Consider the following 26,152-nt stretch of genomic DNA (forward strand, 5'->3'; position numbering starts at 1 on the left):
ATGGCTACCGCCGATGCTACGGACCATCACGGTGGCACGACACCCGACTCCCAAATCACCAACACTGGCCAACGAGCCAGCATTTCAAATACTGAGGATATTGATGCCAACGACATCAATTCCAAAGACAACAAGGTCGAAGTGACAAACGACCTCGATAGTGCAGACGTGCGTGCACCAGAAACGCAAGGGTCAAACCTACCGAAGTTGACCCAAGTCATAATTGCAAATGTGCGTCAACTGAAGCTCAACTCAAAGGACTCAGAAGAATGGGCTCTTTGTGCGAGGCACGCACTAGCACAGCTTTGACTACAACACTTGATCAACAGCAGTGTGCCCCGGCCAGCCAAGGGCCAACGCAACTACAGCAGATGGGTACAGTGGTCTCGCACTGTTGCCAGCTGGCTGTATCTCCAGGTCGACAAAAGCATACAGGAGAGACTCCAGAAACTCCACAGGATACCTAGCAAAGCGGACGCTCTATTTGACGGCATCCTGAAGATCGTTCGACAAAGCGAAAGCCCCATTCCCACCAGACTTCGAATTAACAACTACGACTACAATAGCCGAAAGAGATCGGACTTTGAGACTGTGAGGAAATATATCGCAACACATCGATCTCAGTATTACTTGCTCGGTTCGAACCTGCTCGTACCTATCAGCTAAGTGCTTGGGTTTCGCTGGGTGCTCCAATGCACACCAATACTAGGAGCTTGTGCAGGCAGATAGATCCATCTTCACTTCTTTTTCTCTTGCTTCTGGTCCTGTCAGGTCGGCTCCATAGTGAATGCACACATCATTGTCTCCATATAGATTTATCATCAAGTGTCATTCCCTGGAGCTTTCAACCAATATCAATATTTCTGAATAGGCGGGCTTCCAGATTTATTTTCCTTAAGTCTTACAATTGTACTGCTAGTAAGTATGAAGAACATTGCCAAGAGCCTACGAACCATTTTCATTGTGAATCCATCATCCACTGATATGGCCGACAGCTACAATGTGTCATATGCAAAAATTAAGCAACGGAAAGTTTTCAAGAATAACTGCATTCTGCTGTAGGTTCGTATCGAATTCCATCCATTATTCCTTCGATCATTTCCAGTAACCTTGAAATCCATCACCCGATCCATCAGCAAAATTCTTAATGAGCGTATACAGTTCGTGTCCTCGTGCAAACGACGCCTGTCTTCGAAGCCAAATTTCCAACATAATATCCTTTACTGCAAGTCCGACACCAAACAAATCCCACTCTGGATGTCCCGAGTACCAAATTTAGTCCTGCTGACCAGCCTTGATATCCTTGTTCTGATCCTGGTTCTGTCCGTTTCAGGGGTAGTTCTGGTAAGAGCCGTGGTTCTCGTAGTGACCATAGCTCTGGTACTTGCTGTTTGGGGAGCTTGGAATAACCTAGGCGTTGTTGGTGGGCTGGTCGCGGGGGATTGTGGAAGGGTTGAGCACCGAGTCGATATCGCTGTTCGAATCACGGGAGATCAGGGAGGGCTTGGTCACAGAGTTGACCAAGGAGGGGTTGGCCACCGACTTGATGTCGCTGTTCGTGTCACGGGGAATGATGGAGGGGTTGGCTACCGACTTGATATCGCTGTTCGAGTCGCGGGGGATCACGGAGGGGTTGGCCACCGAGTTGATATCACGGTTGAAGCCATCGTTGCGCTTCCAGTCGTTGTTGCCGTTGTTTCCATTATTTCCGTTGTTTCCGTTGTTACCGTTGTTGCCGTTGTTACCGTTGTTGCCATTGCCATGTCCATTGCCGTTCCCATTGCCATTTCCGTTGCCGCGCTTCCAGTTACCATTGCCGTTGTTGCCATTGTTGCCGTTGTTTCCATTGTTGCCGTTGTTGCCATAGTTCCCATTTCCGTTGCCATTGTTGCCTTCACCGTAGTTGCCATTGTTCTGGTCATTGTCACCGTCGCGCCAGCTGCGGCGGTTAGGAATCACACCGTTCACGAGGTTGGCTGCGTTGCTATTGACAGCTCCATTTAGGCCGGGAATAACATCACGCTTGTGGTCTACGTGCCACTGGCCGTTGGAGTCTGTCCAGCCATTTTGGTTGGCATGCCATTGACCATTCTGGTTGTTCGGGTTGTTGGCGTGCCATTTACCACTGCCATCAGTCCAGCCATTCTGGTTGTTGTGGTGGTCATTGGGCCAGTCACGGGGGCGGACATCGCCATCATTGTGCCACTGGCCGTTGGCGTCGGTCCAGCCATTGTTGTACTTCTGACCGTTTTGGTTGGCGTGCCATTGGCCATTTTGGTTGTTGGGGTTATTCGGGTGCCATTTGCCGCTGCCATCAGTCCAGCCATCCTGGTTGTTGTGGTCATTTGGCCAGTGACGAGGGCCGACAGCGCCATTATTGTGCCACTGGCCGTTGGCGTCGGTCCAACCGCCCTGACCATTCTGCCAGTGGTTATTTGGGTGCTGTCCACTCGGGTTCCATTGACCAGGCAGGGCGTTGGGGTCCAAGGGAAGCGCGAGGACAGACATGGGGGAGACTGTCAACAGAAGAAGGCCGTTGATCATAGAGTAGCGCATCTTGAAGGGAAGTGAACTCGACGAGGTTCGGATAAAGTATAGGAGGGCTGTTGCTTTCAGCGGTGCTATTGCGAGCTTAAAGTTATTGAGATTGCTTTGTGTTGAGAATGGTGATAGAAACCAGGTGGGTTGGTTTGGCTGTATTTATATCTGAGCAACTCAGCTCCAAACTCGAGGATGTAGTTCAATCTGCTGCTCAACAGCTTCGCGTGTGTTTGGCAAGAATGACTGAGATCGGCTCACGCTATTCCTCTATGCGGTTGATGGTAATTGGCGCTGCAAGGGACACCGGGCAAACGGGCAATTGATAAACATACTGCCTTGCGGGGGATAACCGATTGGATGCACGATGATCTCAATAGACTGGAAAAGAAGGAGTAGCATACGCAATAAATAGACTAAAATAAAACCTTAAACCTTACATGGTGGGGATTTGAAGGGTTTGCCTGATGAACCTCGCGTGAACCTGTCGAAGATCCGTAGATCTTGTCCACAGGGGACGAATCACATTACTTGAAGATCACCCGCGCTCGAATAGTGTTGATCCTGTCTTGCTATACAGCCGAGACATTCTTACGCCATCTTAATGCATCTGATGTTTCAAGATTGCCTTCCACGTAGTTGACAACCCCTTGAGGCAATTTTCACGTTGCCCATTCACCACGCATTACCATACTCATGGGATACCAAACATGTGAGACATGCAGGAAACACGTTGCTGCGGTTAGCAATAGCTATAAGGTTTGGTTTGGTGTCAGTGTTGAAGCTGAGGAATGCCCAGGTTTGTGAAGTTGCGGTCTGGGTTTGGCGTCTGCTAATCATAGAAGCCAAGGTAAGTGTTCTATTGCCCCTTGAATGACCGAATAACTACATGGCGCATTTCGCTACGCAAATCATTCAGCAAAGCCCCCTCAGTCATCAGAATGAACTGAATGTTCGGCGAAGACTCTTATGAAGAGGATTCCATGGAAAGGAAATATCAACACGCACATGCAATAGCTTTGTAGTATTCCCGTTGCAGCTGAGTGCACTTATGCTGCTATTCTTAGTTGGGACTCTGTTCGGCTTTCACTGGCGTGGTGGCATGGACGGCCTTTGTAGTCGAACATATTTCTCAATTCACGAACAATGATTATGTTGTCCGTCGCCACGTGTGTATGTTTGCTTCATTCTTCTCTGGCGGTATGTCTTTGAACTGATCATTTATCCCACAACAGTACACTGCCTCGATATTCTTCGCCGAAGCTCATGTGCACTGTGGACAGTGGAGTGTTGGGCTAAAATCTGGATTTACCCTACGGAGCCCTATGTTGACTTCAACACTCAGCACCCGTGCAACAACTTTGAAGCCATTCGTCGCTGGGCCGAAGAGAACAAGCTGCCTCAGGACCTCCCAGCGGACTTTCTGCAGCTACCGAATCTATAGCGAAATGTCATGAGAAATAGCAATCAGGAGTTGAGCTAAAGACTTAGCCGAGAACTACCATGGCATGGATTCGTATATGAGTTACTCGAAAAGAACGAGAGTATCGCGATGCATGATAATATCCCATAGAACAATAACTCCCTCGATTCAGTCAAGATTGTAAACACTCAAGTCATCACTCATTCCAGGCAAAACATACACAGCACTATCCTCTCCACCAAAAACCTTCAAAGGCTTCACCCCCCCTAAATTCCATCCCAATCTTCTCCAAAGCTCCCCGACTCCGTCGATTCGCAGGCGAGCAGAATCCAAACACAGCATCCACGCCAAGATTCTTATTTGCATACTCTAAAAGAGCCTTTGCAGCCTCGGTCGCATACCCCTTCCTACATTCTTCAGGCAACATGGCAAACCCAATATCTGGGGCAAGATAATGTGGGCCTGGTGGAATGCCCCTTGTGAGCGATACAGTGCCGATCGGCTTCGCGCCGTCGTCGGTCTGTCTTGAGACTAGGAACATGCCGTAGCCATGGTAGGCGTAGTGTTCGGAGACTCTGCCTGTAAGGAACGAAGATGCCTTTTCCGGTGTGGTGATTCCGGTTTTCCCGCACGAGCTGATGAAATCGTCTGTATTCCACAGCTGGACTAAGAAAGCGCAATGGGTTGGGTTGGTGGGGTTGAAAGGGCTGATTTGGAGACGTGGAGTGGGAATTGTGAAGTTTGATGGGAAGGAGAATCCCGGCATTTTGGTTTGTTAGTTTGAGGATACCAGAGGTCACTCTAGAGTGAGAGAGTATACTAGTTCCAAGTTTTGGGTATATTCTTCTCTTTTATATCTTCGTGAGATACCAGATACCACGATAAGATTGTCAGTGACTCACAGTGCGAAGGCTGGATTCCAAGGAAGCTTAGCGCTGACAGGGGTTGATAGCCTAGGCACTCTTAGGTGGTTAGGCACATACAGTGCAGATAACTCATATACTCCAGTAAGAAGGTAAAATCGTGTTCAATTGATTATATTCTCTTATTGTCCCATCTTCATACCACCGTTGGCACATACCACACTGCCAGTACACCAAAGACCATCAGGTGTACACAACATGCCAACAACACCAGCAACCTCACTAGTGAAAGCTGGTCGACGGCCACCCATCTTCTCCTGAATTAACCGCTTCTGCTCATCAGTCAAGCGGCTCATAGTGTCCTCATTATTGACATCCAACTTGCTCAGAGGCGTGTTATCCTGGTATCCTTGGATATCCTTCCAGAACTGCTCTCCGGTGGCGAAGTACATATCACCAACAACCGGGCCGGGGTTAACGGCATTAACAGTCGCACGGTCTGACAGCTCACGTGCCCAGGTGCGAGTCATCGCCTCAATGGCAGCCTTGGTACCGCCGTAGATCGACTGGCCGACGAAACCGAGCGACGAGGATACACTGGAGATGCTCACGATGCGGCCGCTTCGGTCGGTTGGGAGGAAGGGAGCGCATGCCTGTGTGAGGAGAAGCGGGGCGAGGACATTGATGGAGTATTGCCAGTTGAAGTGCTCGGCCTCAATGGGGCCCTTGTTGGCGTCGTTCAAGTTCCGGTCTTGGGATACGCCGGCATTATTGATCAAAATGTCGATCTGGAATTTTCCGGACGTGCTGAAATGTTCTTTTGCGGCAGTGATGATTGCCGTCACAGCTTCGGCGGGCTTGCTCAGATCGGCCTGCACGCTCTCGCATTTGATGTTATGGGTTGTGGCTAAGGAGGAGCACAGTGCTTCGGTGGGGGCGCGCGAGGACTCTGAAGTGAAGTTCAGAAGCAGCGAGCAGCCTTTTTCGGCAAGATTACGGGCAATTGCTTCGCCAATTCCTATGTAGATGGCGCATTAGCGTGTTCTCTTGGTATGCGGGGGATACTAGGCTTTACCCCGCGATCCGCCAGTGACGATGCCGAATTTCCCTTCAAGTACACGAGTCATTTTGGATGTTAATGAAATAGTTGGAGAATTAAAGAAGATAATATTAATTGAGGAAGGAAATGCCCACCTCTTTAAGCTGTCTCTTCTTAATTAGCCGAGAGTTGATCCCCCGGAATAAAATTGCCCGTTGGAGTGTGGCGGAGGAAATGCGGGCATGCGGGTAAATTCCACATTCGGCCCGAATTGACTTCAGCCGGAATCTGGTTTGTTCTGTTGGCATGTTTTGCATTGTCTGCACTGTTTGCTGGGTTGGCAGGTTTTGTGTGGTTTGCATGATCTGCTAATCCTTTCTCCTTCCCTATTCTTTCGTTGAACACTAGAGTTGTAATACTCGTGCTCATTATCATCAAGCAGTGTGGTGAGACCTCTAGACTTCTATATTCATATCACAAGTGTCAGCTTCCCATTGTTTGGATATCCTAAATTTCACGACAATCTATGGTCCCAACTATGCACCCCTCGAAAGCACCGCAACCGAGTGTAATTCTGTGTTCAGTTTCCCAATATTGCTCCATATCTAATGATGGTCTTTACTAGGAGCTTATATATTTTCAAGGTTCTCATGGCAAATTCAGCTCAGGTCACCAATTAGAACAACTATTTCAGCTATCCACGGCTTCTTAATCATAAATCTACACATTATTCTCGTATCTGGTGCCCAGGTGGCATGATGATCATATACCGTAATAGGCAGCATGGTGCGCCGGACATATATGCACCTTATCCTTGCTAATAAATCCACACTCCAGAACATACGAGTCTCATGCTTAACCACTTGCATAACAAACCTGTTTCTCCGTACATCTCACGTTGCCCCACCATCCGATTGGCATCTGAAGCACTGACAGGACAACTGGCCCATGTAATCCTATACCACGCGAGTCCCAATCAAGATGATGTTCAGAACTATCGGATACAAGCATAAGTATATTGATACCGGGCTGTGCATTGGGGGCCTTGACTTGGCGTGGCCCGTGTATCCAATGTGCCCAACATGATGTACGTAACACCTCTCCAGAGTTATCTGTGGTGAGCAAGAAAATTGACCAGACATCGACAGATATAGAGGTGCTTAGGTGATGTCACCGCTATTTTCCTCGGGGATGTCAATCTTCCACCACGAACGCCAAGCGCAAGCGCACCAAATTACCATGAACATACCAACTGTCGCTGATCTGGGGCCAAGTTAGCTCAGCCTTTCGTATCATAGTCCACGATCGACCTTTCAGCGTCAAGGATAGTGGGATGGCGCCCTACCCAACCGTTTATGGACAATATATTGGCTTGGCCTACATGCCTCTTGGATATGTCAAACTCCGTCATTCGGACTGCAGCCGCAATTGGTATCAATATATAAGATACAGGACAGCGACTGTTCGACTTAGGACAGAATCACTTCAATATTCCAAGACGCAAAGCTCCTCGTGTTTACCAGAATCCTAAATCTTCACAATGCTTCTTGGCAAAACATTGCTTGGATCCATATTGGGATTCGCTGTTAGCTCAACAGCGCGAATCATCGCCACAGATGAAGTCCCCTTGCTCGGTCCATCCTTCCTCTCCAACTTTGATCCCTCTAATTCAACCGCGATCAGCCACGCCAGATCGGAGTTCCCTGGCTTGATCGATAACCTCTTCTCGGCTGGCGCTCTTAACCGCACGGATTTGGCCTTTCACATTGACGTGTTTTCGGCTGCTACCAATAAATCCATCTACAGCTACTCGCACGTCGGAGAGAACTCCAAAAAGTCTGTTACATCTGGAGAATTCAATGACAAGACGATCTCACGCCTTGGAAGCGTGACAAAACTCTTCACTGTCTACGCAATCATCGCCAAGGCCGGTATAGAAGTATTCAGCCACCCGGTGACGAAGTACCTCCCCGAACTGGCGGGTAATCCAGCCAATGACCCATTGGAGAGCATACGCTGGGAGGATATCACAGTCGGAGCACTGGCATCTCAGCAAGCTGGCTCTGGAGGTGCCGCTGGTTTGTGCTCTTATAAAATACCAGATCGCTGGTGCTGACTTTTCGCTAGACTTCCTCATAGACTACGCGGACCCCGAGAGGCCATCTCAATACTCAGCCGAAGGTGATTAACTTAATCCATTCTATCAGTTAGGAAGCCGCTCATACATGTCATACGCAGATCTTTTGAGATTCTTCCGCGACGAGAAAAAGCCGGTGATTTCTCCATTCCGAAATGCTGTCTATTCTGATGGCGGCTTTGCGATCCTAGGGCAGGTACTTGCGCGCCTGTCGGGGAAGACTTATAGCGAAGCTGTCCAAGAGGTTCTCTTCGACCCACTGGGCCTGGAGTCCATGTCGACGAAAGTGCCAACAGGTCCTGATCTTAACGTTATCGATCGCCGCACCATTGACAAGAACACATCATGGGGTGGTGACATAGAAATTGTTGCATCGTATGTTGCATTTTCTTTTTTCATTCTTTCCGTTTCTTTTCGTGCTATTCCATAATCCGAACCAGAGTCCCACACTAACCTACCACGCAGAACTGGCAGTTACTATTCCAACACTGCAGACCTTCGCACCGCAGGTCTTGCCATCTTAAACTCCGAGCTACTTTCCCCCGCCACAACATCGCAATGGATGAAACCCACCATTGGAACTGGCAGTCTGGTCGAGCTCGTCGGTGCCCCATGGGAAATTTCTCGCCTAGAGATCCCCGTTACCCCAGGCTCAAACCGCACTCGGATCTCAGATCTTTACACCAAGGCCGGCGGAAACGTCGATTACACAGCCATTTTTGCGCTGTCCCCGGACCACGGCATCGGCTACTCCATCCTGGTAGCCGGTTTCACTGCGACGCCCGCCCGCTGGCCCCTACGCGACGTGGTTGGCGAGACGTTCATCCCCGCAGCTGAGCACGCCGCTGCAGAGAATGCCAAGCGAAACCTGGCCGGCACGTTCGTCGACCAGGCGTCGCCGGATACGAACCTGACGCTGTCTGTTGATCGAGGCCGCCCCGGGCTCGGGCTGAAATCGTTCTGGCTTAATGGTACCAACGCCCGCGATCATGCGCATTGGCGTCTCTACCCGACTGGTCTTAACTCGTTCTCGAAGTCGTTGTCTTCCTTGTACAAGGCCAAGGGTAATCTTCGTGTGGCGCACCGGATGGTGCAGCCGCAGCCCCCGATGAAGCCTCGTGCTGCTGTGGAAGGTGGGAAGGGAGGGTTGTTTGATAACTCGTTTGTGTGGATGAACCTTGACTTTGCGGGGCCCTCTGACGAGTTTATTCTCAACCTGGTTGATGGACGACTTGTCAGTGTTGAGTATCCGACTACCGGTTCCGTTCTCAAGCGAGTTTGAGTGCAAGAGCTGGATCGGTCCCATTGGTAGGGTGGTAGATGGTTGGCTTTTTTAGCCTAGTTGATAGTGACCTGTTTGCTTTTAATAGAACATGAGTTGTATCCCATCTTTTTCCGCCAGTCTCATATTGCAGTCAACTATTGAACCTGGTGATAGAATCCAGATATTGCTTCAGCCACATTCGAGTGATTTACAAGTCCCCAATGCTGTATACAACAGTACAGATGAGGGTTGTGAGGCGGTGAAGGAGGTTGTCGTGATGGTCGCTAAAATGGCGTTTAGTAGAAAGGTAGAACCCTCTTCCTTCCGTATTTCTGTCTCTTTCAGTTTGTCAATAGTGATTTTGCAATTCTCAAATAATGTCGCGCTTCACTGTACCACCGGGCGACCAGAGTGTCCAGGTTCGAATCATCGATTCTACTACTCGGATTGACAACTTCCAACTGGGGTTTCTCATGGAACCTCCAATGGACGGAATGGAATATATGTCTCCGCTTCCCTCCTGGTCATTCCTGATCGAGCATCATTCTGGCCAAAAGCTTCTTTATGATCTTGGAACTCGGAAAGATTTGAACTCGTTTGCGCCGACAGTCTGTGAACATCTCGAAGCGCAGGGATGGAAAGTCAATGTCAAGGAAGAGGTAATCGATACTCTCGACAAAAATGGGATTGCAGCAACCGAAATTTCCGCTATCATTTGGAGGTAAGGTTTATTGGATACATTCATGAATATCGTGAGGTGCTGACGTTCATATTCGTGGCAAGCCATTGGCATTGGGATCATATTGGTGACCCGTCGCGATTTCCCTCCTCCACTGAAATCATTGTCGGCCCTGGTTTCAAGGCCGAGTTCATTCCTGGCTATCCAGCAAAACCTGATGCTCCTATACGCGAAAGTGACTTTGCGTAAGTCTCTGATTTCGCCGCGAGAGTTTACTGTCAGATATTGTAAATTCTAACCCTCCCTCGAAAGTGGACGAAATCTACGTGAAATAGACTTCTCGAACTCTGTCCAAGTTGGCCAGTTCCGAGCTGTTGATTTCTTTGGCGACGGTTCGTTCTATATCATAGACAGTCCTGGTCATGCAGTCGGTCACCTTGGTGCATTAGCACGTACCACGACTAAACCGGACACATTCATTTTCATGGGAGGTGACCTCTGCCATCACAGTGGGGAAATTAGGCCGTCAAAGCACCTCCCCATTCCTCGTGATATTAAACCGAGCTTCGCTACTCCAATCCCACTTCTATGTCCTGGTGACTCGGTATACGAGCAATTACTAGTCCGACGGGCTGGATCGGCGGACAAGCCATTCTTCCGGCCAGCTATGGGCTTAGATATTGAACAGGCGATAGAGACAATTGAGAAAGCACAGGTGGCTGATGCAGATAACAATATCTGGTTTATATATGCTCACGATCGCAGCCTGTTAGAATGCGTGGATTTGTTTCCTTTGCCGGCCAATGCTTGGAAAGAAAAGAATTGGCGGGAGAAAACCCTGTGGACTTTCCTTGGAGAGTTTGAAACGGCGATCAAGCAGATTTGAATGTCATAATTGGACATGTTGATCATCCTTTTGCTTCTCTATCAGCTTGTACTGCATTCCTGCTTGATTAAACAAGCTTCATTGAAGATGTGCCCCTAGTTTATAGTAAGCTGAGTAGCTCCCATTACTCGCATTCAGGTACGTCCTATTAGATCAGCTACCTAGGCCTACCGTAGGGTGGCTAGTGGCTCGTACATTAGGTGCTATGATTAACAGCCCCTTTAATCTTAAGTTACATCCTGTCTACCTCTAGGTCGTCCTCGCGTTGAACTCTACTTCTAATAAAATAAGTCTATAGTTGCAACAAATCAAGCAAACGTGCGCTCTTACCAACCAACAGTGTGATATTTCTGCGGAGCGTAAAAGCTGAAAGCTATTTCAGGTCATAGGGTAGATTCGTGGCGGAGTAGGCTCATCTACGGTGCTTCTGCAGGGGCGAGCACCAACAGCGCTAGACTTATGAGGCTCATTGGCAGGCAATCGACATGAGACAAGCCAAATGCAGAATCAATACATGGATGCTTGTAAGGTGAATCGACCGAGCCTCCCAAACATCCCAATTAAAGTCGGACCAACTGCCTCCAGAGGTCTGTGCTGTCTTTTAGGGAATATAACAGGACAAAGCAAACCACTTATGAATCCGTTGGTTAGCGGCAGCTCGACTGATTTGGGCCCTTCAGCGCGTAGGGCTGTGGTCCGTGAGGCTTGGTCTCCCAAGAAGCCTGGTGATCACTGCCTGCATAATTAGTGGTATCGTTTTCGCCCGGGGTCGACGCCAGGCGCTTCCATTAAGGGGCTCGTGGCCAAGGGTTCCCGTGCACATTGCTACGCTGTCAAGTGAATCCGCATTTACCGCGTTATCAGTTCAGCCGCAAATTGGAAGCCACACCCATCTTACTGGCTCTGGTTTTCCGAGTTTCACTTACTGCCTATCTCCAACTAATACACAATACTACCTGGAATGTCCACAATACTGTTCCCTCGACTTTGTATTCTGGCTCTTTGGTATCAGAGAATTACCCCCGAGGGAGCGCACTTCGGGGTCGAATGGTGACTGTACATAGAAAATAGAGATTTCTTCAAACTCAATAGAATAATTGATTCCTATGACATGTAACGCATTCAAATAACTCGCTATAGATCAGACCCTTCACATAATTTCCAGTCAATTGGAGCTCTTAGTCTGATTCTGTATGCGCTTGCTTCTACGTCTCCCAGTATCTTGAGTTCCTTGATCAGGCACATCCACCTGGTTGGTAGAATTATCCACTGCACGTCTGGAGCTTGATGCCTCCGGCTTGACAGTTTTGGAAACCTTTCGTTTTGTTCTCTTCGTTTCAACAGGAGCGGCAGCCCTTTTCCTCTTACTGGTTCCCTGGCCACCCACTGGAGCGGGACCATCTGCTTGAGCAGGCAAAAGATCCTGGGGAGCGGCGGCCCTTTTCCTCTTCCTGGTTCCCTGGCCACCTTTTGGAGCGGGACCATCTGCTTGAGCAGGGAAAAGATCCTGGAAAAGATTGAAGGTAACATGCGCTTTGGGCTTCATCGGACTCGGCATCGAATCACAGTCATTATCAGGAATCTGCAAAGGGCTTTCATGCTTCCAAGCCATCCCAGGTAATATGCCCCATTCCTCGTTCCAAATGCCTCTTTTGGCCCAGATACTTTTCACGCGCTCATAAGCGTTGGAGTTGATATTTGCGAAGGCAGCAGGCTCAGAGTCATCAAATAAGGATGGACGAGCATAGAGATTTCGGACTCGTTCGCGCTCCTTTGATATTTGATAGATGAATTGATGAAATGGGCGCGATGGCTCGTCCCCGGTCTTCTGTTTGGGTTGTCGCTCACCGCCCTGTTGTACATTTTTGCCGGTGTCAGTCGGCAAGGCACTTTCAAGGGAAGCGAACAAGCCGATATGGGTTCTTCCACCAGGGTACGTCTCGGGCTCAGGAGTAATCTCAGGAGACAGTTCGTGCATCCACTGCTCTGAAGGCATGTTCACCCATTCGTCATTCCAAATTCCTTGTTCAATCCAGTTGTTCTTCACTGTCTCATAGGCGAGATTGTTCATGTTTGTCCCGTCGGGGACATCCTGATTTTCTTTTCTCGATTCCTTCAATTATGCGGGCTTCCAATTCCAGCACCTGGGCATCGAATTGCTGGTTGGGCCTTGAGGCATCGTGGGCCTTTATCAGTTCCCATTTTTGAAGATCACGGCGTTCTTGCCTCTCCCGTTGCTGCCTCATGGTAGGGCTTTCGGGGCTCATGGATGCTGTTGAATTGTGCGACTGGTGAGATATGTACGATACGTCTCTGTCGAAGCGTGACCGGTCACTGTCGAGTCGCCGCGGGTTTTTAACGAGGTTGTCGAGCGCAGTGTGGATATTAGATAGGCCAGATCTAATGCTGTCCGCCATGCTGGGAGGATTGGAGGAATAAAAGAAGGAAATCAAAAGAATGAGGGGGTGAAATAAGAGATTGGAGATGTGACAGAATCCCCGGGGTGCCAGTGTGACGTGAGCGCTAAGCTGCAGCAACTAGCGCGGGCATTGGCCCCTTCACTCGACATTCCCTTAAACAATCAGATTCAATAAATAACCGCCCAACGTCCAACGCCTCATTGCTATATTTATGTATGCATTTTAATCTAATTCTGTTCTCTGAAACGATCTTTGAAACAAACAAGCCCCAAGGTTGCCGGGGTGTAGCGGTTAAGATCACTTCGTACTCGATGCCAAATAACTACATAATGTCTTCGGAATTTCTCCTGGATGTCTCCTCTCCGGTTGATAACTGTCTGTTATTTGACCTTCTTTCGACATGTCAATGTATCCACCCCGCCGTCCTGTTCCTCTCTTCTCCCTCAAGCCTCTGAATGAAGGAGCCAAAAAGGTCGCCGAGCATGCTTTCAACCAACATCTTGCTTCGAAGTTGAGCGATGGCACAACTGTCCTAGACATTGGCTTCCATATACGCTCACGCTCTCATAACACAATTGCAACACTAGGGCGTGGGGATACGGATATCTTTGTAGATGGCTCAAACATCTCCAAGATCCAATGCTCTTTCGAAATCGAGCCAACCACCAATTTGGTCATGCTTTACGACAGGTCTCATAGTCAGTCAACACAGGTCTTTGGCTCAAATGCCACGCCATTTGAGCATGGGCGCCTTCGCCAAGTTGTCGTTCAGCATCTGCTGAACGATGTTCTGGGGATGGGCGGCATAGGGAAAAATGCTGTTCAATTCCAGTTGATGTGGAAGCAAAATCCTTCTCAGACGACGGAGATTGTAAGAAATCGAGAGGGGGTAACAAATTACTACGACGAGAATCCCCGGCTGGCTCGGACGACCGATGATCTGGAAACGGTTCCACCGTCTCAAATGCAGACTAGAATCCACACTCCAGGGCCTCGACAGCTGACAATGAGATACCTGAAGGTTGACCGACTTGGGGCTGGACAGTTTGGAGTTGTATACAAGGCTCTCAATGTCGACACGGGCAAGTTTCTCGCTGTCAAGATAATCCAACGACCTGAGGAAGCTTCAGCACAGGCAGCGTGGGAGGAGTCAAAATACTATGCATTGAAACGCGAGGTGGAGAATTTGTCCCGCATTAGCCACGTTAGTAACACTTCCCGCTCTCATAAACTGAACTGACGCTGCCCTAGCCACATATCGTTGATTTCATCACCTCCCAGGGCTGGGAAGGACCAACTGCGGAGATATTCATGGGCCTCAAGGACGGCACACTTGAATCTTTGGTCAAAGGTGGAGTTCCGGATGTACAGGAAATCGCCGAACGTGCCTGCTACCAAATGCTTCAGGCGTTAGACTGCCTGGCTGAGCATGGCATCGTTCATCGAGATGTCAAGCCAGAGAACGTTCTTTATACTGTACTACCGGGGATGCAGTATCACTTTCAGCTTGGCGATTTCGGTCTATCCAATCACACTATTGATGCTAAGAGCTCTGTCGGGACCCCATTGTACATGGCCCCCGAGGTTCATGACCATGGAGTCCAGACACACAAGATGGATGTCTGGTCCCTTTTTGTAACAATCGCATGGGTACTAGACTTTGATGGATTCCGCCAAAGATTACACCATGTCACGTCCCTCCCGCAGGCCCGCGAAGCCATCCTCGCTATGGCATCAAGGATCGAAGAGATGCGAGAAATGGTAAGAGTCAATCCTGACGAACGGGCCTCCGCGGCACAGATGCTGGTCAAGCTCTTCCACGGAGAAGGCCTTACAACTCAACGGAGTCGCATTCCACCACTCACTCCAACAAAGGTGGAAACCAGACCCGAGCCACAGTCACACCCAGGGCCCATGCGTCAGGTCAGATATCAACCAGCCCAGGGTATGCCGAAGTTTCCAAAACCACACGCGAATCAGTTCCGTGTCCGTAAGTCGAATCATCCGCAGCCTCGAATATGGGAGCCAAACACCATAGCTGCTAGGCCTCGAGGAAATCCTCCTCCCACAAGGAGGCGTCGTCCTCCTTCCAATGTTGAATATCCTAGCTTCTTACAAGGGTTTCGTGCGTGGGCGCCACCTAGGGACTAGAGTATGCGGCATTGTGTAGGGTTTTAACACCTGAACCCAGGGTTGTCAGTCTACACGAACTATCACGAATCCTTTCTTTTCTTTGTTGAATACTTTCTCGCTGGTACTTAGTTTGCTTTTGGTCACTTCATCTACTCGCCGTTATAGTCACTTATGCAATGTACTTTGTCTCTTCTTGTTCGTTCTATCATAGTAGATTCTCAAAGGCCTTCCACCAGAACAGAATCGAATGTATCTGAATTACCTCAACTTGAACTCCGAACTCTGTATAGTAGAGCGATATGGCCCCACATGGATATAGAAGACATCGGCACGTGGAATCGACCGCCAAGAACCTCCTTCGGGAGCTAATTTGTTGACATCCATCTTACGACTCTCGAGCCTGCTCCTAAAACCGTCGAATTATTTAGTTCTCTCTTATACAGCCAAAGGTTCATGTGCGATGGAGAGGTATATGACTAATGCAATAGTAACCCAAATCAAGGCCACTCGATCTGCTAGATTGTAGGCCATGCATACATGTATGTATAATTGTGAGAGAATCGGTCCAATCGGCAGCACCGGAGAGCACATTTGAAAGTACATAATGTAAATTAGCACCTGCATGGATATACGAGGTATCCCTATATAACTATCACAAAGTCCAAAACCTGTTCTTCCCCGCCACCTCCACTTCCAATTTCTATTTCAACTTCAATTCAACTCCATCTTCCCTTTATTCAATTCTACCCAAGAAAAAAAATAAAAATGCCTCCAAACACCCCCACAATCCTCCTCCTAGGAACATGCGATACCAAACTCTCCGAACTCCTCTACACAAAATCCCAAATCGAATCCACCAACGCCACAGTCCTCCTAATGGACACAGGCCGGAACCCAACCACCCACGAAGAAATCGCCATTCCCCAAAGCGCCCTACTCACCTCAATCCCAACCCCAGATCTAACAACCCTCACCCGAACCGAGTACATAACCACACTCACACCCTACGCAACCAAAAAAGTAACCCACCTCCACGAACACCACCAAATCCACGGCATCCTCGCCATCGGCGGCTCATGCGGGACAACACTCGCCGCAACAGTCATGCGCGACGCGCTCCCAGTGGGGTTCCCCAAACTACTCGTCTCGACAATGGCATCGGGAGACGTGGGACCGTTCATCGGCGAAACGGACATTAGTATGATGTACAGCGTTGTTGATATCGCGGGGCGGAACTGTATTGTCGAGGGTGTTCTGGACAATGCTGCTGGCGGGATTGTCGGGATGGCTGGAGCGTTTTTGAAACGGGAGCGGGGTAGCCCGGCCGAGATGGAGGTGTCATCCCGTGTGAGGATTGGTATTTCCATGTTTGGGGTTACGACTCCTGGTGTTACGCGCGCGCGGGAACGGCTTGAGGAGGTCTTGGGTGGTTGTGAGGTTTATGTTTTTCATGCTACGGGGTCTGGGGGGAGGGCTTTGGAGAGGCTTGTGAGGGAGGGGCGGATTGATGCGGTGCTGGATTTGACGACTACGGAGGTTGCGGATGAGGTTGTTGGTGGGGTTCTTAGTGCTGGGTCGGGACGGTTGACGGCGGCTACGGTGCGGGATATTCCGAGGGTGGTTAGTGTTGGGGCGTGTGATATGGTTAATTTTGGGGAGATGGGGACTGTTTCTGCTACGTTCCGCGAGGGGAAGAGGTTGTTTTATGAACATAATGCGACCGTTACGCTTATGAGGACTACTAAGAAGGAGTGTGTGGAGATTGGGATGTTTATAGCAGGGAACTTGTTGGATTCGAGGGATAGGGGGCAATTGAGACAGACGAAGGTGATCTTGCCTGTTGGTGGGGTGAGCATGTTGGATGTTGCTGGCCAGCCATTCCACGATCCCGAGGCAGATGAGGCATTGTTTTCCACTCTGGAGAGGGAATTGGAGAGCAGTGGGATATCTGTCGTGCGAGATTCGCGTGACATCAATGATCCCGACTTTGCAGTGGCGGTAGCCGATGAACTGGTCAAATTAATCCGCAGAGAATAGACCTACGACGATATGAACAAAAGCCGGTCATCTACAGGAGCAACTACGCAAGGAATAAATGTTGACGTATAGCTTCGATTGAAGTTCTACATCGTCACAATCGGCCCATGGAGGCCCACACACCAGAATAAGGTATCAAGAATAAAATCCCATCACGCAGTGTTGAATGCAAGACCATCCCAGGTCATCCCACGCCAAAACAAAAACATTAGAAACACACCCCGGTGCAGGCCACTTTTTATGCCGTTGAAGGACAACCACTTTTGAGTTCCTAAGTTGATGGAGAACTCGAAATGCCAATCATAACATCGTCGAATCATGTTGAAAGTCTATTTCCTAAGATTATCATCGAACACAGTTGAAAATGTAAAGAAATTAGTAACGGTAGATCTCGGGCTTGAAGGGACCGTTGACAGGCAAGCTGAGGTACTCGGCCTGGACGGGGGTCAGCTCGGTAAGCTTGGCGTTGACGTGGTCCAAGTGGCAGCGAGCGACCTGCTCGTCGAGCTGCTTGGGCAGAACGTAGACACCGACGGGCTTGCGGCCACCGGCACCGAACTCGATGTACTTCTTGCCGAAGGCTTCATCCTCAGCCTTGAAGAGGGCAATCTGAGCCAGGACCTGGTTGGAGAAAGAGCAGGACATGACGAAGGAAGAGTGGCCGGTAGCGCAGCCAAGGTTGACAAGACGGCCCTCAGCGAGGAGGATGATGTTCTTGCCGTTGAGGTTGTAACGGTCAACCTGGGGCTTGATGTTCTGAACGGACTGGGAGTTGGCCTTCAACCAGGCGACGTCAATCTCAATATCGAAGTGACCGATGTCTAGAAGATCGTTAGTATTAATGATCAAACCAAATAGTCTGATTCGAAGAAAACTTACTGCAGACAATGGCGTCGTTGCGCATGGCCTCGAAGTGACGGCCAACAAGGATGTCACGGCAACCAGTGGTGGTGACGAAGATCTGACCGATAGGGGCAGCGGCCTCCATGGTGTTAACCTCGTAACCCTGGACGGCAGCCTGGAGGGCGTTGATGGGGTCGACCTCAGTGACAATGACACGGGCACCCATGGAGTGGAGAGCCTGGGCACAACCCTTACCGACATCACCGTAACCGGCGACGACAGCGACCTTACCAGCGATCATGACATCGGTGGCACGCTTGATACCATCGATAAGGGATTCACGGCAACCGTAGAGGTTGTCGAACTTGGACTTAGTGACACAGTCGTTGACGTTGATGGCGGGAACCTTGAGGGTGTTCTCCTTCATCATCTTGTACAGGTGGTGGACACCAGTGGTGGTCTCCTCGGAGACACCGAAGCAGTCATCGAGCATCTCGGGGTACTTGGTGTGGACGAGGGAGGTGAGGTCACCACCGTCGTCAAGGATGAGGTTGAGCTTCTTGCCATCCTTGAAGGCCTGGAGCTGCTGGTCCAAGCACCACTGGTACTCCTCCTCGGTCTCACCCTTCCAGGCGAAGCTGTAGGAAACAATTGGTCAGACGAAGCCCTCGAAAGGTTTCGGAAAGGGTTATCGAAACTTACACAGGGACACCGGCGGCGGCAATGGCGGCGGCGGCGTGATCCTGGGTGGAGAAGATGTTGCAAGAGGTCCAGGTGACCTCGGCACCGAGGTGAGTGAGGGTCTCGATGAGGACGGCGGTCTGGATGGCTGAAGGAGCGGTCAGCACAAGCTTTGTCTTTTGTGATAGACCAACATACTCATGTGAAGACAACCGGCGATACGGGCACCCTTGAGGGGCTGGTCGGCACCGTACTTCTCACGGATGGCCATGAGACCGGGCATCTCAACCTCGGAGAGCTCGATCTCGCGGCGACCGAAAGCGGCCAGGGACTAGGGAATTGTCAATGGTTGAAGGAGGAGAATAGGTGGTTGAGATAGACATACGAGGTCAGCGACCTTGAACTTCTGTGCGGGGGCAGCCATTATGTAAAATATGTATTCAAACTGCTGATTGTTAGTGAGAAATATCAAAAGTGATGTAGGAATTGACTGACCGAAGGGTGTATGAAGGAGAAAGGAAGAAGGAAGAGGAAAGAGGGAAAAGGAGAATAGAGGGGAAGGAAAACTCTCGGCTTTGTGAGGGATCGCCAAGGTCCCTGAACGTGGCAAGTACCGGTTACCGCCTCATAGTACAGTTTTAATGTGTACGGTCAGGTACCGGTACTTCTCAACACTTCTTCGGCCTTCGTGGTGGGCTGACTGATGGCGGGGTCTTGCAGGTGCTTAGTCATGATAAGCAGCCACCACCCAGCAGGAGCTATTACAGTAATGTGACGAAGTTATATAGCCAAGTGCCTCATCTACGATAATTTATGTAGATAGTGAATCCAGTATCTTCATATCACCCTTCTTATATCACAAGTTGTGAAGTTCTAGGTTGAAGTACATCAATTCAAGTCTCAAAACCGTCATTGAAATACGTGGACAAATACTCCGTACGAGTTAACCTAACACGGACTAGTGCGTTTGTGGTGGGGCTTCGTGAAACGATCCCGGAACCTCCCAAAGTCCCACGGGTTGGAAAAAGTATGGATTTACATAATCACTATAAACCTTCCAGGACTTCCAAGATTGGAAGGGCTTTGACAGATAATTAACAAAGCATGTGTATGGTAAATGGATGACCCATTCTGCCTGCCGTTTTAATTCGACTACCATGAATTTGGAAGCATAAGAGGCTAGTTCTGTTTGGCATGAACCCTCGTCTATAAATAAACTTTGTAAATGAACACCTATGTAAGCTTGCTTCTATGCACTATATGTAAATTCTATAGCTTGCTATGTGGTTTATGCTCCCAGATCCTATTTCCCCTACATAACAGTATGTCCAAATCAATTCGTCCGCGCAAAGCGCAGCAAGGCAACCGGCGAGTCGCGGCAAGCACCCTCTGTCCCTCTCATAACCAGTGATAGTCGAGATCAGCTGATATGTTCCAACTTTGGTACATAGTCGTCATTGAGGGGCTTCGTCAGTGCGTCGTTCTTGGAAACTTCTCGCAGCCTGTCTAGCTCGGCGAACCCAAGAAGCAGTAGACCGGCGAGGACATGTTTTTCGAGCGTAACCATAGTTGACTTGGTTTCGGATCTTTTTCATGAGGTTAGGACATGTTTAAAGAAGAGCGGATTGCCATATCTTACCGCTGCAGGATCCTTGATCTATGTGTTACCCACTCATTCAATTTTGCGACGTAGGCCATCGCAAGCATGAAGACTAGGGATGCCCCGCGAACGCGGCTTTCATGAATACTCAGAACAGCTGCCAGTGGAATAGAGAGCGAGTAGATTGTGCTGTACGAGTATCCCCGTAGATATGGCGTGTAGGTGAAGAAAAAAATCGCCATTCGGGCATAAACGAAGCTGTCGAGCGCAGATATAGATATTCTGTGTAGGCTGGGCAATTGGAGTATGTACGATGCGATGCAGATGGCCGGGCGCAAAACTGCACCAGCCTGATAAGGCGGCCGAGTTGTAAGTGGATCGCCGCGACGGAGCGTCTTCACAAGAACCAAACTGGCCCAAGACCAGATGAGACAAGATAGCACGTCTATTACCTCAGGGAGGACATCGTCATTGCCAAGTCCAGCTTTCGAGATGTGGTAGCGAGCCAATTCCATGATTCCAGTACCAATATGTATGAAGAGAAAGGCTTTGTGCTTGGAGAATGTCGTGCTATAAATTCGAACCTGCCGTCGAGTATGATAGAGCATGATGGCTACATATGGAAAGCAATGGCCGATCAACGGTACGATATCGGATTCGCGGGACATGGTGAGGGTTTCTGTATCAATTATTGGAATACTCTTGTATATTGATAGCTTGAGATGAAATTGGGGTTTAAAATAAAGCACTGGATAGCTGGAATTTTATATTTTCAGTAGTCTTCTCGATGTATCAACAGGTGGCTCCCTGTTTTGGGGTGCATCTATGCAGATCATCACTCTGTATAACGTCGTGATACAATGTGTGACTTGCAGTCTGCGTGGTTATTGAGTTGATACAATATGAGTGTCTAGGAGCAACCATAAGAGTGTTACACGATGTGAGTCTTGGAATCACTACATGAACTAAAGCGGGTTGTTATTATTAAACTTTGAAAGCCCGTCTGTGGGTGTACACCATGTCCAATCTCTCACTGAACATCTAGTTAATCATTTTACTAACTACACTCTACCCAAGAACATTGCGTTATTTTTGCTTCTTCTGAGCACAAGTGTAAAACTTACTCTCCGGACACCCACGTCCAATTGACTCATATAACTAAGAGTCGTGGAGTCGTGCTAACTTTGCTAACCCTGCTAGTATAAAATCATCCTGCACACTAGTAAGTGTAGGATGATACAGAGTTTACGAAGAATAGTCCTTATCGTGTGCATAGCGTTACTATACTACGGTAGCCAACAGCCTTGAAGAAAAATGGATGGTGACAAAATAGACTTCGATGGTAATTGTGTCGGTCAAGTAACTATCTCCTCAGATCTTACTTGCCGGGTCATTTCCTTGCTTTGCACGTGCGAGTCTCTCATGGCTTTGGGTGAAAGTGTTGGTTGCCGCGGCCGCTGCAGTACTGATTTCCAGCGCGAGGGAAAAAGCAGCAATCAGACCCGCTAAACGGGGTTTCATACCAGAACCACTGCATCCCAAAATGCCGAGAGCCTCTCGTTGCGTTTCGTATCCGGTTCCACCTCCAACTGTGCCAACCGGTAGAGATGGGAAATAGAGTGTCAATTTCACCTGACGAGACTCATGATCATACTCCGGGGTCAAGTGTCCAAAGGGCCCTTCAGCAACCGCTGCAGCGTCCTGGCCAGTCGCAATGAAGATCCCGGTGATGACGTTTGCCACGTTTATATTAGATCCGAACTGACCGTTTCGAATCCCTCCCTCTTGTGTTGTGCGGAAAGAGTGGTACAGGTTCTCGGCCGTGCACTTGAGAACGGCACGGCATACCTCGTCAGAAAGTGAGGCCCACGTGACAGCCTCAACGCCTCTAGGCAAGCTGACGGTTCCCCATGATGGCTTTTTGTCCGGTGCCATGTTGCCCTCAATGAAGACACCGGTGATCTGCAGCTCCATCTCCTGTGTGGAAGCAAGAAGCCAATCACAAACACGCTGAGTAGCAATCGTGACCATATTCTGACCTGCCGCGTCTCCACATGTGTAGTCAAACCGCACATGTACATTGGAACCCACGATATTCGGGGTCAATTTCACAAGACGAGCATGACGGCTTGTGGACTCTGCGGTCTTGGCAATATAATCCCAGAGGTCCGGCACGCGACGGGCAAAATCGATTGCGTGTTGGGTACAATTGAATCGAAAGACTGGACTGCGAGACATTGCTTCACTCAGAACATGAAACTGGCCTCCACCAGATTCATTCAGAGCCTTACAGCCTCTGCTGCAGCTTGCAATGATGGCGGACTCTGTGGTAGCAATTGGAGCGAAGGTTCTGGTACTGGTGCCATCAGGACTTTTGATCAACAGAGGACCGGCCAGTCCAACGGGCACAGAGGTATATCCGATGAAATTTTCAATGGTTATTTCTGGTGCATCGTTTACGCGTTCGGTTATATGTTTTGCATCTTGGAGGACGTGTGCAAACTTTGCCATCGTCTTCGAAGCCATTTATGCGATATAGACTGGAGATGGAAATAATATTTTGTCAGTTGCTGTCTGTTGGCGTAGCGAAAATAAGTTGGCCATTACTGGGCCGGATATTCATAGCATGTAAATATATAATATAGGAAAGACACCTCGGTTTAAGAGACAAATATCACAACCTCGGGATCAGTGTCTATCCTACAGGTGGAATATGCCCTCGGAGATCTGCATCACGCTTTTTGCTATCACAGCATGTGCCATTTTTATCATGGGAGTTTCGTTAGATACGAAATTTGCCCGTAATAGTTCTCTATATGCACACCATGCAGAAAGGCATTTCCTAGATCATTGTCCGGTGAGTTTTCTTGCCGGATCGAGCCCCCAAGCAAGCAGCCGCATTGATCAAGGTGGCGTGGTTGTTGTGTAAGAAGTCACATCACCATACCCTCCACGTAAACGGCTGCATTAAATTAGTGTAGCGTATGCCCGTGTGTAAAGATCACATTATCACGCCAGCAAGCAAGTAGCTGCATTGGTTAACATGGCATGGACCTGTCATAGAGAACCACATGACCGTCAATCTATCCAGATAACTCTTTCCAATGGCAGAGTACCAAACATATAATGATTGATATAGTAATACAATGCTTCAATAAATTTGTCTTTTTTTTATTTATGAAGCAGGCTCTTTATTGCGATTATTCATAGCAATTGTTCAAGGCGACGCCTTACATTCTTCAATTATATTCAAGTCCTCCGCTGTCAGTGTCATTCTATAACTTGGACATTGTCGTAGGATTTATCGCTCCACAATGTCTTTTCCATCACTCGAATTGGTCCATCTACCCTTATTCAAGCCTATTCCGGAACATACTCCCGATGATGAGAGAACCTATATCAGCTACCAGCGTGCTGCTGCCGTTGTCAAAATTTACGGTTAGAAGACTACTCCCAATATCCAATCCTTGTGCTAACTCACCTAACGCATCAATCCAGGCATGACAGCGGTAGATGTCCTTCAATTCACTCCAAAGTTCTGGAATCTTCATCTGGATCTCATTGGGGCTTTAGACTGCGCTGCATATACGTTGATGACCATTCAAATCAACCTTGCAGCAGGAACATTGGCTCCTTTTGCAGAGAAACAACCGCAGTACCGAAAACTCTTGAATCGGATGTTGGACTTTGAAATTTCGTTAGTATACAGCCGCCCATACCTACTAATATGTCAAGCTAATTCTGTTGACTAGAGCACAGTATATGCTCACTGAGGTCGGGCACGGATTAGATGCAAAGAATTTGGAAACAACTGCAACAATGCTTCCAAGTGGAGAGTTCGATCTACACACCCCTAGACCCAGTGGGGCAAAGTAAGGTAAAGATGCTTCTCATATTGTGGCAATCTATTGATCATCTCAGGATGATGCCACCAGCTGCGCCAGTAAAGGGTTTCCCGCGAGTTGGAATTGTCTTCGCCCGGCTTATTATTTCCGGTGAAGATCGTGGTATCAGACCCTTTATCACTTGGCTCAGCGATGGAGAGCATATGTGTGATGGTGTGACTGCGAAGTACGTATGACAGAAGAACACTCAGATTGATAGAATAATGTACTGACCTAAATACTCACTTTCCTTTTAGGTTGCTCCCCAGACGAGCAGCATCAAAGCCGCTGGATCATGCCATTACGACTTTTACTCATGTCCGCCTACCCCAGTCCGCCCTCTTAGGAGGCCTGGATAAGCCGAAAGATATGCGAAAGGAGTTTCTATCATCCATCTGGCGCGTTGGGGTTGGTAGTCTCGCGTTGCCACTACATATGATTCCAGCGATGAAACGGGGTGTTTTCGTCGCAGGAAAATATAGCCAGCGTCGGCACATATTGGGGCCAGACCAGAAACCTAAGCCCATTATCTCTTTCCGGACTCAACACGGCCCCATACTGCATGCATTGGCCCAGCTCTCCGTTTTCGACGCCTATGCTCAAAAGAGCATCCAGTACTTCAAACACACCAACCTGGCAGCCCCGGTCCAACATGCGATTGGGGCTATGTCGAAGGCTGTGTTGTACAAAGCATCTCAAGCCTGTCTTTTTACTCTCTCCGAGCGATGTGGAGCGCAAGGTTTATTTGAGAACAATCATATTGTTGAGGCGATGCTGGAAACGCGTGCAATGTCGATCGCCGAGGGAGATACCCTAGTGTTGAGTATTCGTATGGGGCCTTCTTTCGTATTATTTTACGTGATGTACTAACGAAGGTAAATTCTAGGATTGACATCGGAGATTCTCCCTAAACCGCTACGAAATGCCACCGGCAAAGGACTCAACCTCCCTTTTAGCAAAGCACGAACAAGGGCTACTTGATGAGCTTCGCGGGATGACCAGGATCATTTCAGGGGGCCACCGCGGAGAAGATTTTGACCGGTTGGTCTTGCCAAGATCCCAGGAATTCGTCGAGGCTATGGGACATCGCATCGCCTATGAAGCCGCTATAGAGGCAGGAGTTCATTCTGACTTAGTGGCACTGTATGAAATCTGGGTCATATTGCAGGATTTGGGCTGGTTTGTCCAGCATACGAGTCTGACCCGGGAGCGCATGTTCCAGATAGAAGCAGAAAGACTCAGCGCTGTGTTGCCTCAGTTGGATACGTTGCTGGACGCTACTGGCGCTGAGCCGTACTGTAGTGCGCCTATTGTGACCCAGGCATCATGGGACCATTTCGTCGACCAGTTGGAGACCAAGACAGGAAGTCGTACTACAAGCATCGATCTCTCAAGGGGCGGGGCCATGCTGTAAACGTCGTTCCCGTGTTTACTATTCCTTTTCGGATGGAAGTTATTTTGATAACACATTTTCTGTTTTAGCTTTTGTTGTCTTTTTCCCTCTTCGGTTGTTTTTCTCATTTTAAGTTAGAAATCCAATTCCTTGAAGTTTATGATCCCTCCATCTTCGTCGATCTATGCATCAAAAGATAAAAAGGTCTCTGCTCAGCCCCTGTGCGACCATTAATGTCCCCCAATGTGGCTGAAACAAGTACAACATATATCTTGTTAATAGAAATACCAATTTAAGCGATATCATGTTTTATGAGAGACTAGGAAATCCGT

The 26,152-nt window shown here is 48.9% G+C and overlaps 14 protein-coding genes across 14 annotated transcripts; 7 read left to right on the forward strand and 7 right to left on the reverse strand.

Moving 5' to 3' along the window:
* N7519_000453 (uncharacterized protein) lies at positions 1-666 on the forward strand (the record flags this gene model as incomplete). The annotated part of the gene is made up of 2 exons (XM_057287232.1): positions 1-280; positions 347-666. The coding sequence occupies 2 exons, from the start codon at positions 1-3 to the stop codon at positions 664-666; spliced, it is 600 nt and encodes a 199-aa protein (XP_057153315.1).
* A 744-nt stretch (positions 667-1,410) lies between these two features.
* Positions 1,411-2,556, reverse strand: N7519_000454 (uncharacterized protein; the record flags this gene model as incomplete). Its single annotated transcript, XM_057287233.1, has 1 exon — positions 1,411-2,556. The coding sequence occupies one exon, from the start codon at positions 2,554-2,556 to the stop codon at positions 1,411-1,413; it is 1,146 nt and encodes a 381-aa protein (XP_057153316.1).
* A 1,128-nt stretch (positions 2,557-3,684) lies between these two features.
* On the forward strand, positions 3,685-3,982 carry N7519_000455 (uncharacterized protein; the record flags this gene model as incomplete). The annotated part of the gene is made up of 2 exons (XM_057287234.1): positions 3,685-3,709; positions 3,774-3,982. The coding sequence occupies 2 exons, from the start codon at positions 3,685-3,687 to the stop codon at positions 3,980-3,982; spliced, it is 234 nt and encodes a 77-aa protein (XP_057153317.1).
* Positions 3,983-4,187: 205 nt separating this feature from the next.
* On the reverse strand, positions 4,188-4,727 carry N7519_000456 (GNAT family N-acetyltransferase; the record flags this gene model as incomplete). The annotated part of the gene is made up of 1 exon (XM_057287235.1): positions 4,188-4,727. The coding sequence occupies one exon, from the start codon at positions 4,725-4,727 to the stop codon at positions 4,188-4,190; it is 540 nt and encodes a 179-aa protein (XP_057153318.1).
* Positions 4,728-5,006: 279 nt separating this feature from the next.
* N7519_000457 (SDR family NAD(P)-dependent oxidoreductase) lies at positions 5,007-5,951 on the reverse strand (the record flags this gene model as incomplete). Its single annotated transcript, XM_057287236.1, has 2 exons — positions 5,007-5,842; positions 5,900-5,951. 2 exons carry the CDS (start codon positions 5,949-5,951, stop codon positions 5,007-5,009), a joined length of 888 nt encoding a protein of 295 aa, XP_057153319.1.
* A 1,452-nt stretch (positions 5,952-7,403) lies between these two features.
* On the forward strand, positions 7,404-9,282 carry N7519_000458 (serine hydrolase domain-containing protein; the record flags this gene model as incomplete). Its single annotated transcript, XM_057287237.1, has 4 exons — positions 7,404-7,941; positions 7,991-8,044; positions 8,102-8,375; positions 8,466-9,282. The coding sequence occupies 4 exons, from the start codon at positions 7,404-7,406 to the stop codon at positions 9,280-9,282; spliced, it is 1,683 nt and encodes a 560-aa protein (XP_057153320.1).
* Positions 9,283-9,641: 359 nt separating this feature from the next.
* N7519_000459 (MBL fold metallo-hydrolase) lies at positions 9,642-10,829 on the forward strand (the record flags this gene model as incomplete). Its single annotated transcript, XM_057287238.1, has 3 exons — positions 9,642-9,985; positions 10,048-10,188; positions 10,256-10,829. The coding sequence occupies 3 exons, from the start codon at positions 9,642-9,644 to the stop codon at positions 10,827-10,829; spliced, it is 1,059 nt and encodes a 352-aa protein (XP_057153321.1).
* Positions 10,830-11,994: 1,165 nt separating this feature from the next.
* On the reverse strand, positions 11,995-13,246 carry N7519_000460 (uncharacterized protein; the record flags this gene model as incomplete). The annotated part of the gene is made up of 2 exons (XM_057287239.1): positions 11,995-12,921; positions 12,974-13,246. The coding sequence occupies 2 exons, from the start codon at positions 13,244-13,246 to the stop codon at positions 11,995-11,997; spliced, it is 1,200 nt and encodes a 399-aa protein (XP_057153322.1).
* A 409-nt stretch (positions 13,247-13,655) lies between these two features.
* Positions 13,656-15,419, forward strand: N7519_000461 (protein kinase family protein; the record flags this gene model as incomplete). Its single annotated transcript, XM_057287240.1, has 3 exons — positions 13,656-14,453; positions 14,501-15,239; positions 15,295-15,419. 3 exons carry the CDS (start codon positions 13,656-13,658, stop codon positions 15,417-15,419), a joined length of 1,662 nt encoding a protein of 553 aa, XP_057153323.1.
* Positions 15,420-16,147: 728 nt separating this feature from the next.
* On the forward strand, positions 16,148-17,419 carry N7519_000462 (Tm-1-like ATP-binding domain-containing protein; the record flags this gene model as incomplete). The annotated part of the gene is made up of 1 exon (XM_057287241.1): positions 16,148-17,419. The coding sequence occupies one exon, from the start codon at positions 16,148-16,150 to the stop codon at positions 17,417-17,419; it is 1,272 nt and encodes a 423-aa protein (XP_057153324.1).
* A 375-nt stretch (positions 17,420-17,794) lies between these two features.
* On the reverse strand, positions 17,795-19,367 carry N7519_000463 (adenosylhomocysteinase; the record flags this gene model as incomplete). The annotated part of the gene is made up of 5 exons (XM_057287242.1): positions 17,795-18,240; positions 18,299-18,900; positions 18,965-19,091; positions 19,142-19,274; positions 19,329-19,367. 5 exons carry the CDS (start codon positions 19,365-19,367, stop codon positions 17,795-17,797), a joined length of 1,347 nt encoding a protein of 448 aa, XP_057153325.1.
* A 996-nt stretch (positions 19,368-20,363) lies between these two features.
* N7519_000464 (uncharacterized protein) lies at positions 20,364-21,211 on the reverse strand (the record flags this gene model as incomplete). The annotated part of the gene is made up of 2 exons (XM_057287243.1): positions 20,364-20,529; positions 20,583-21,211. The coding sequence occupies 2 exons, from the start codon at positions 21,209-21,211 to the stop codon at positions 20,364-20,366; spliced, it is 795 nt and encodes a 264-aa protein (XP_057153326.1).
* A 703-nt stretch (positions 21,212-21,914) lies between these two features.
* On the reverse strand, positions 21,915-23,069 carry N7519_000465 (uncharacterized protein; the record flags this gene model as incomplete). The annotated part of the gene is made up of 1 exon (XM_057287244.1): positions 21,915-23,069. The coding sequence occupies one exon, from the start codon at positions 23,067-23,069 to the stop codon at positions 21,915-21,917; it is 1,155 nt and encodes a 384-aa protein (XP_057153327.1).
* Positions 23,070-23,857: 788 nt separating this feature from the next.
* Positions 23,858-25,841, forward strand: N7519_000466 (uncharacterized protein; the record flags this gene model as incomplete). Its single annotated transcript, XM_057287245.1, has 6 exons — positions 23,858-23,981; positions 24,042-24,240; positions 24,296-24,415; positions 24,465-24,614; positions 24,685-25,256; positions 25,384-25,841. The coding sequence occupies 6 exons, from the start codon at positions 23,858-23,860 to the stop codon at positions 25,839-25,841; spliced, it is 1,623 nt and encodes a 540-aa protein (XP_057153328.1).
* Positions 25,842-26,152: the final 311 nt, after the last annotated feature.

The sequence above is a fragment of the Penicillium mononematosum genome, assembly GCF_028829835.1.
Source record: "Penicillium mononematosum strain IBT 11891 chromosome Unknown utg000001l:1.0-4488741.0:1.0-4491989.0, whole genome shotgun sequence".
Lineage (NCBI taxonomy): Eukaryota > Fungi > Ascomycota > Eurotiomycetes > Eurotiales > Aspergillaceae > Penicillium > Penicillium mononematosum.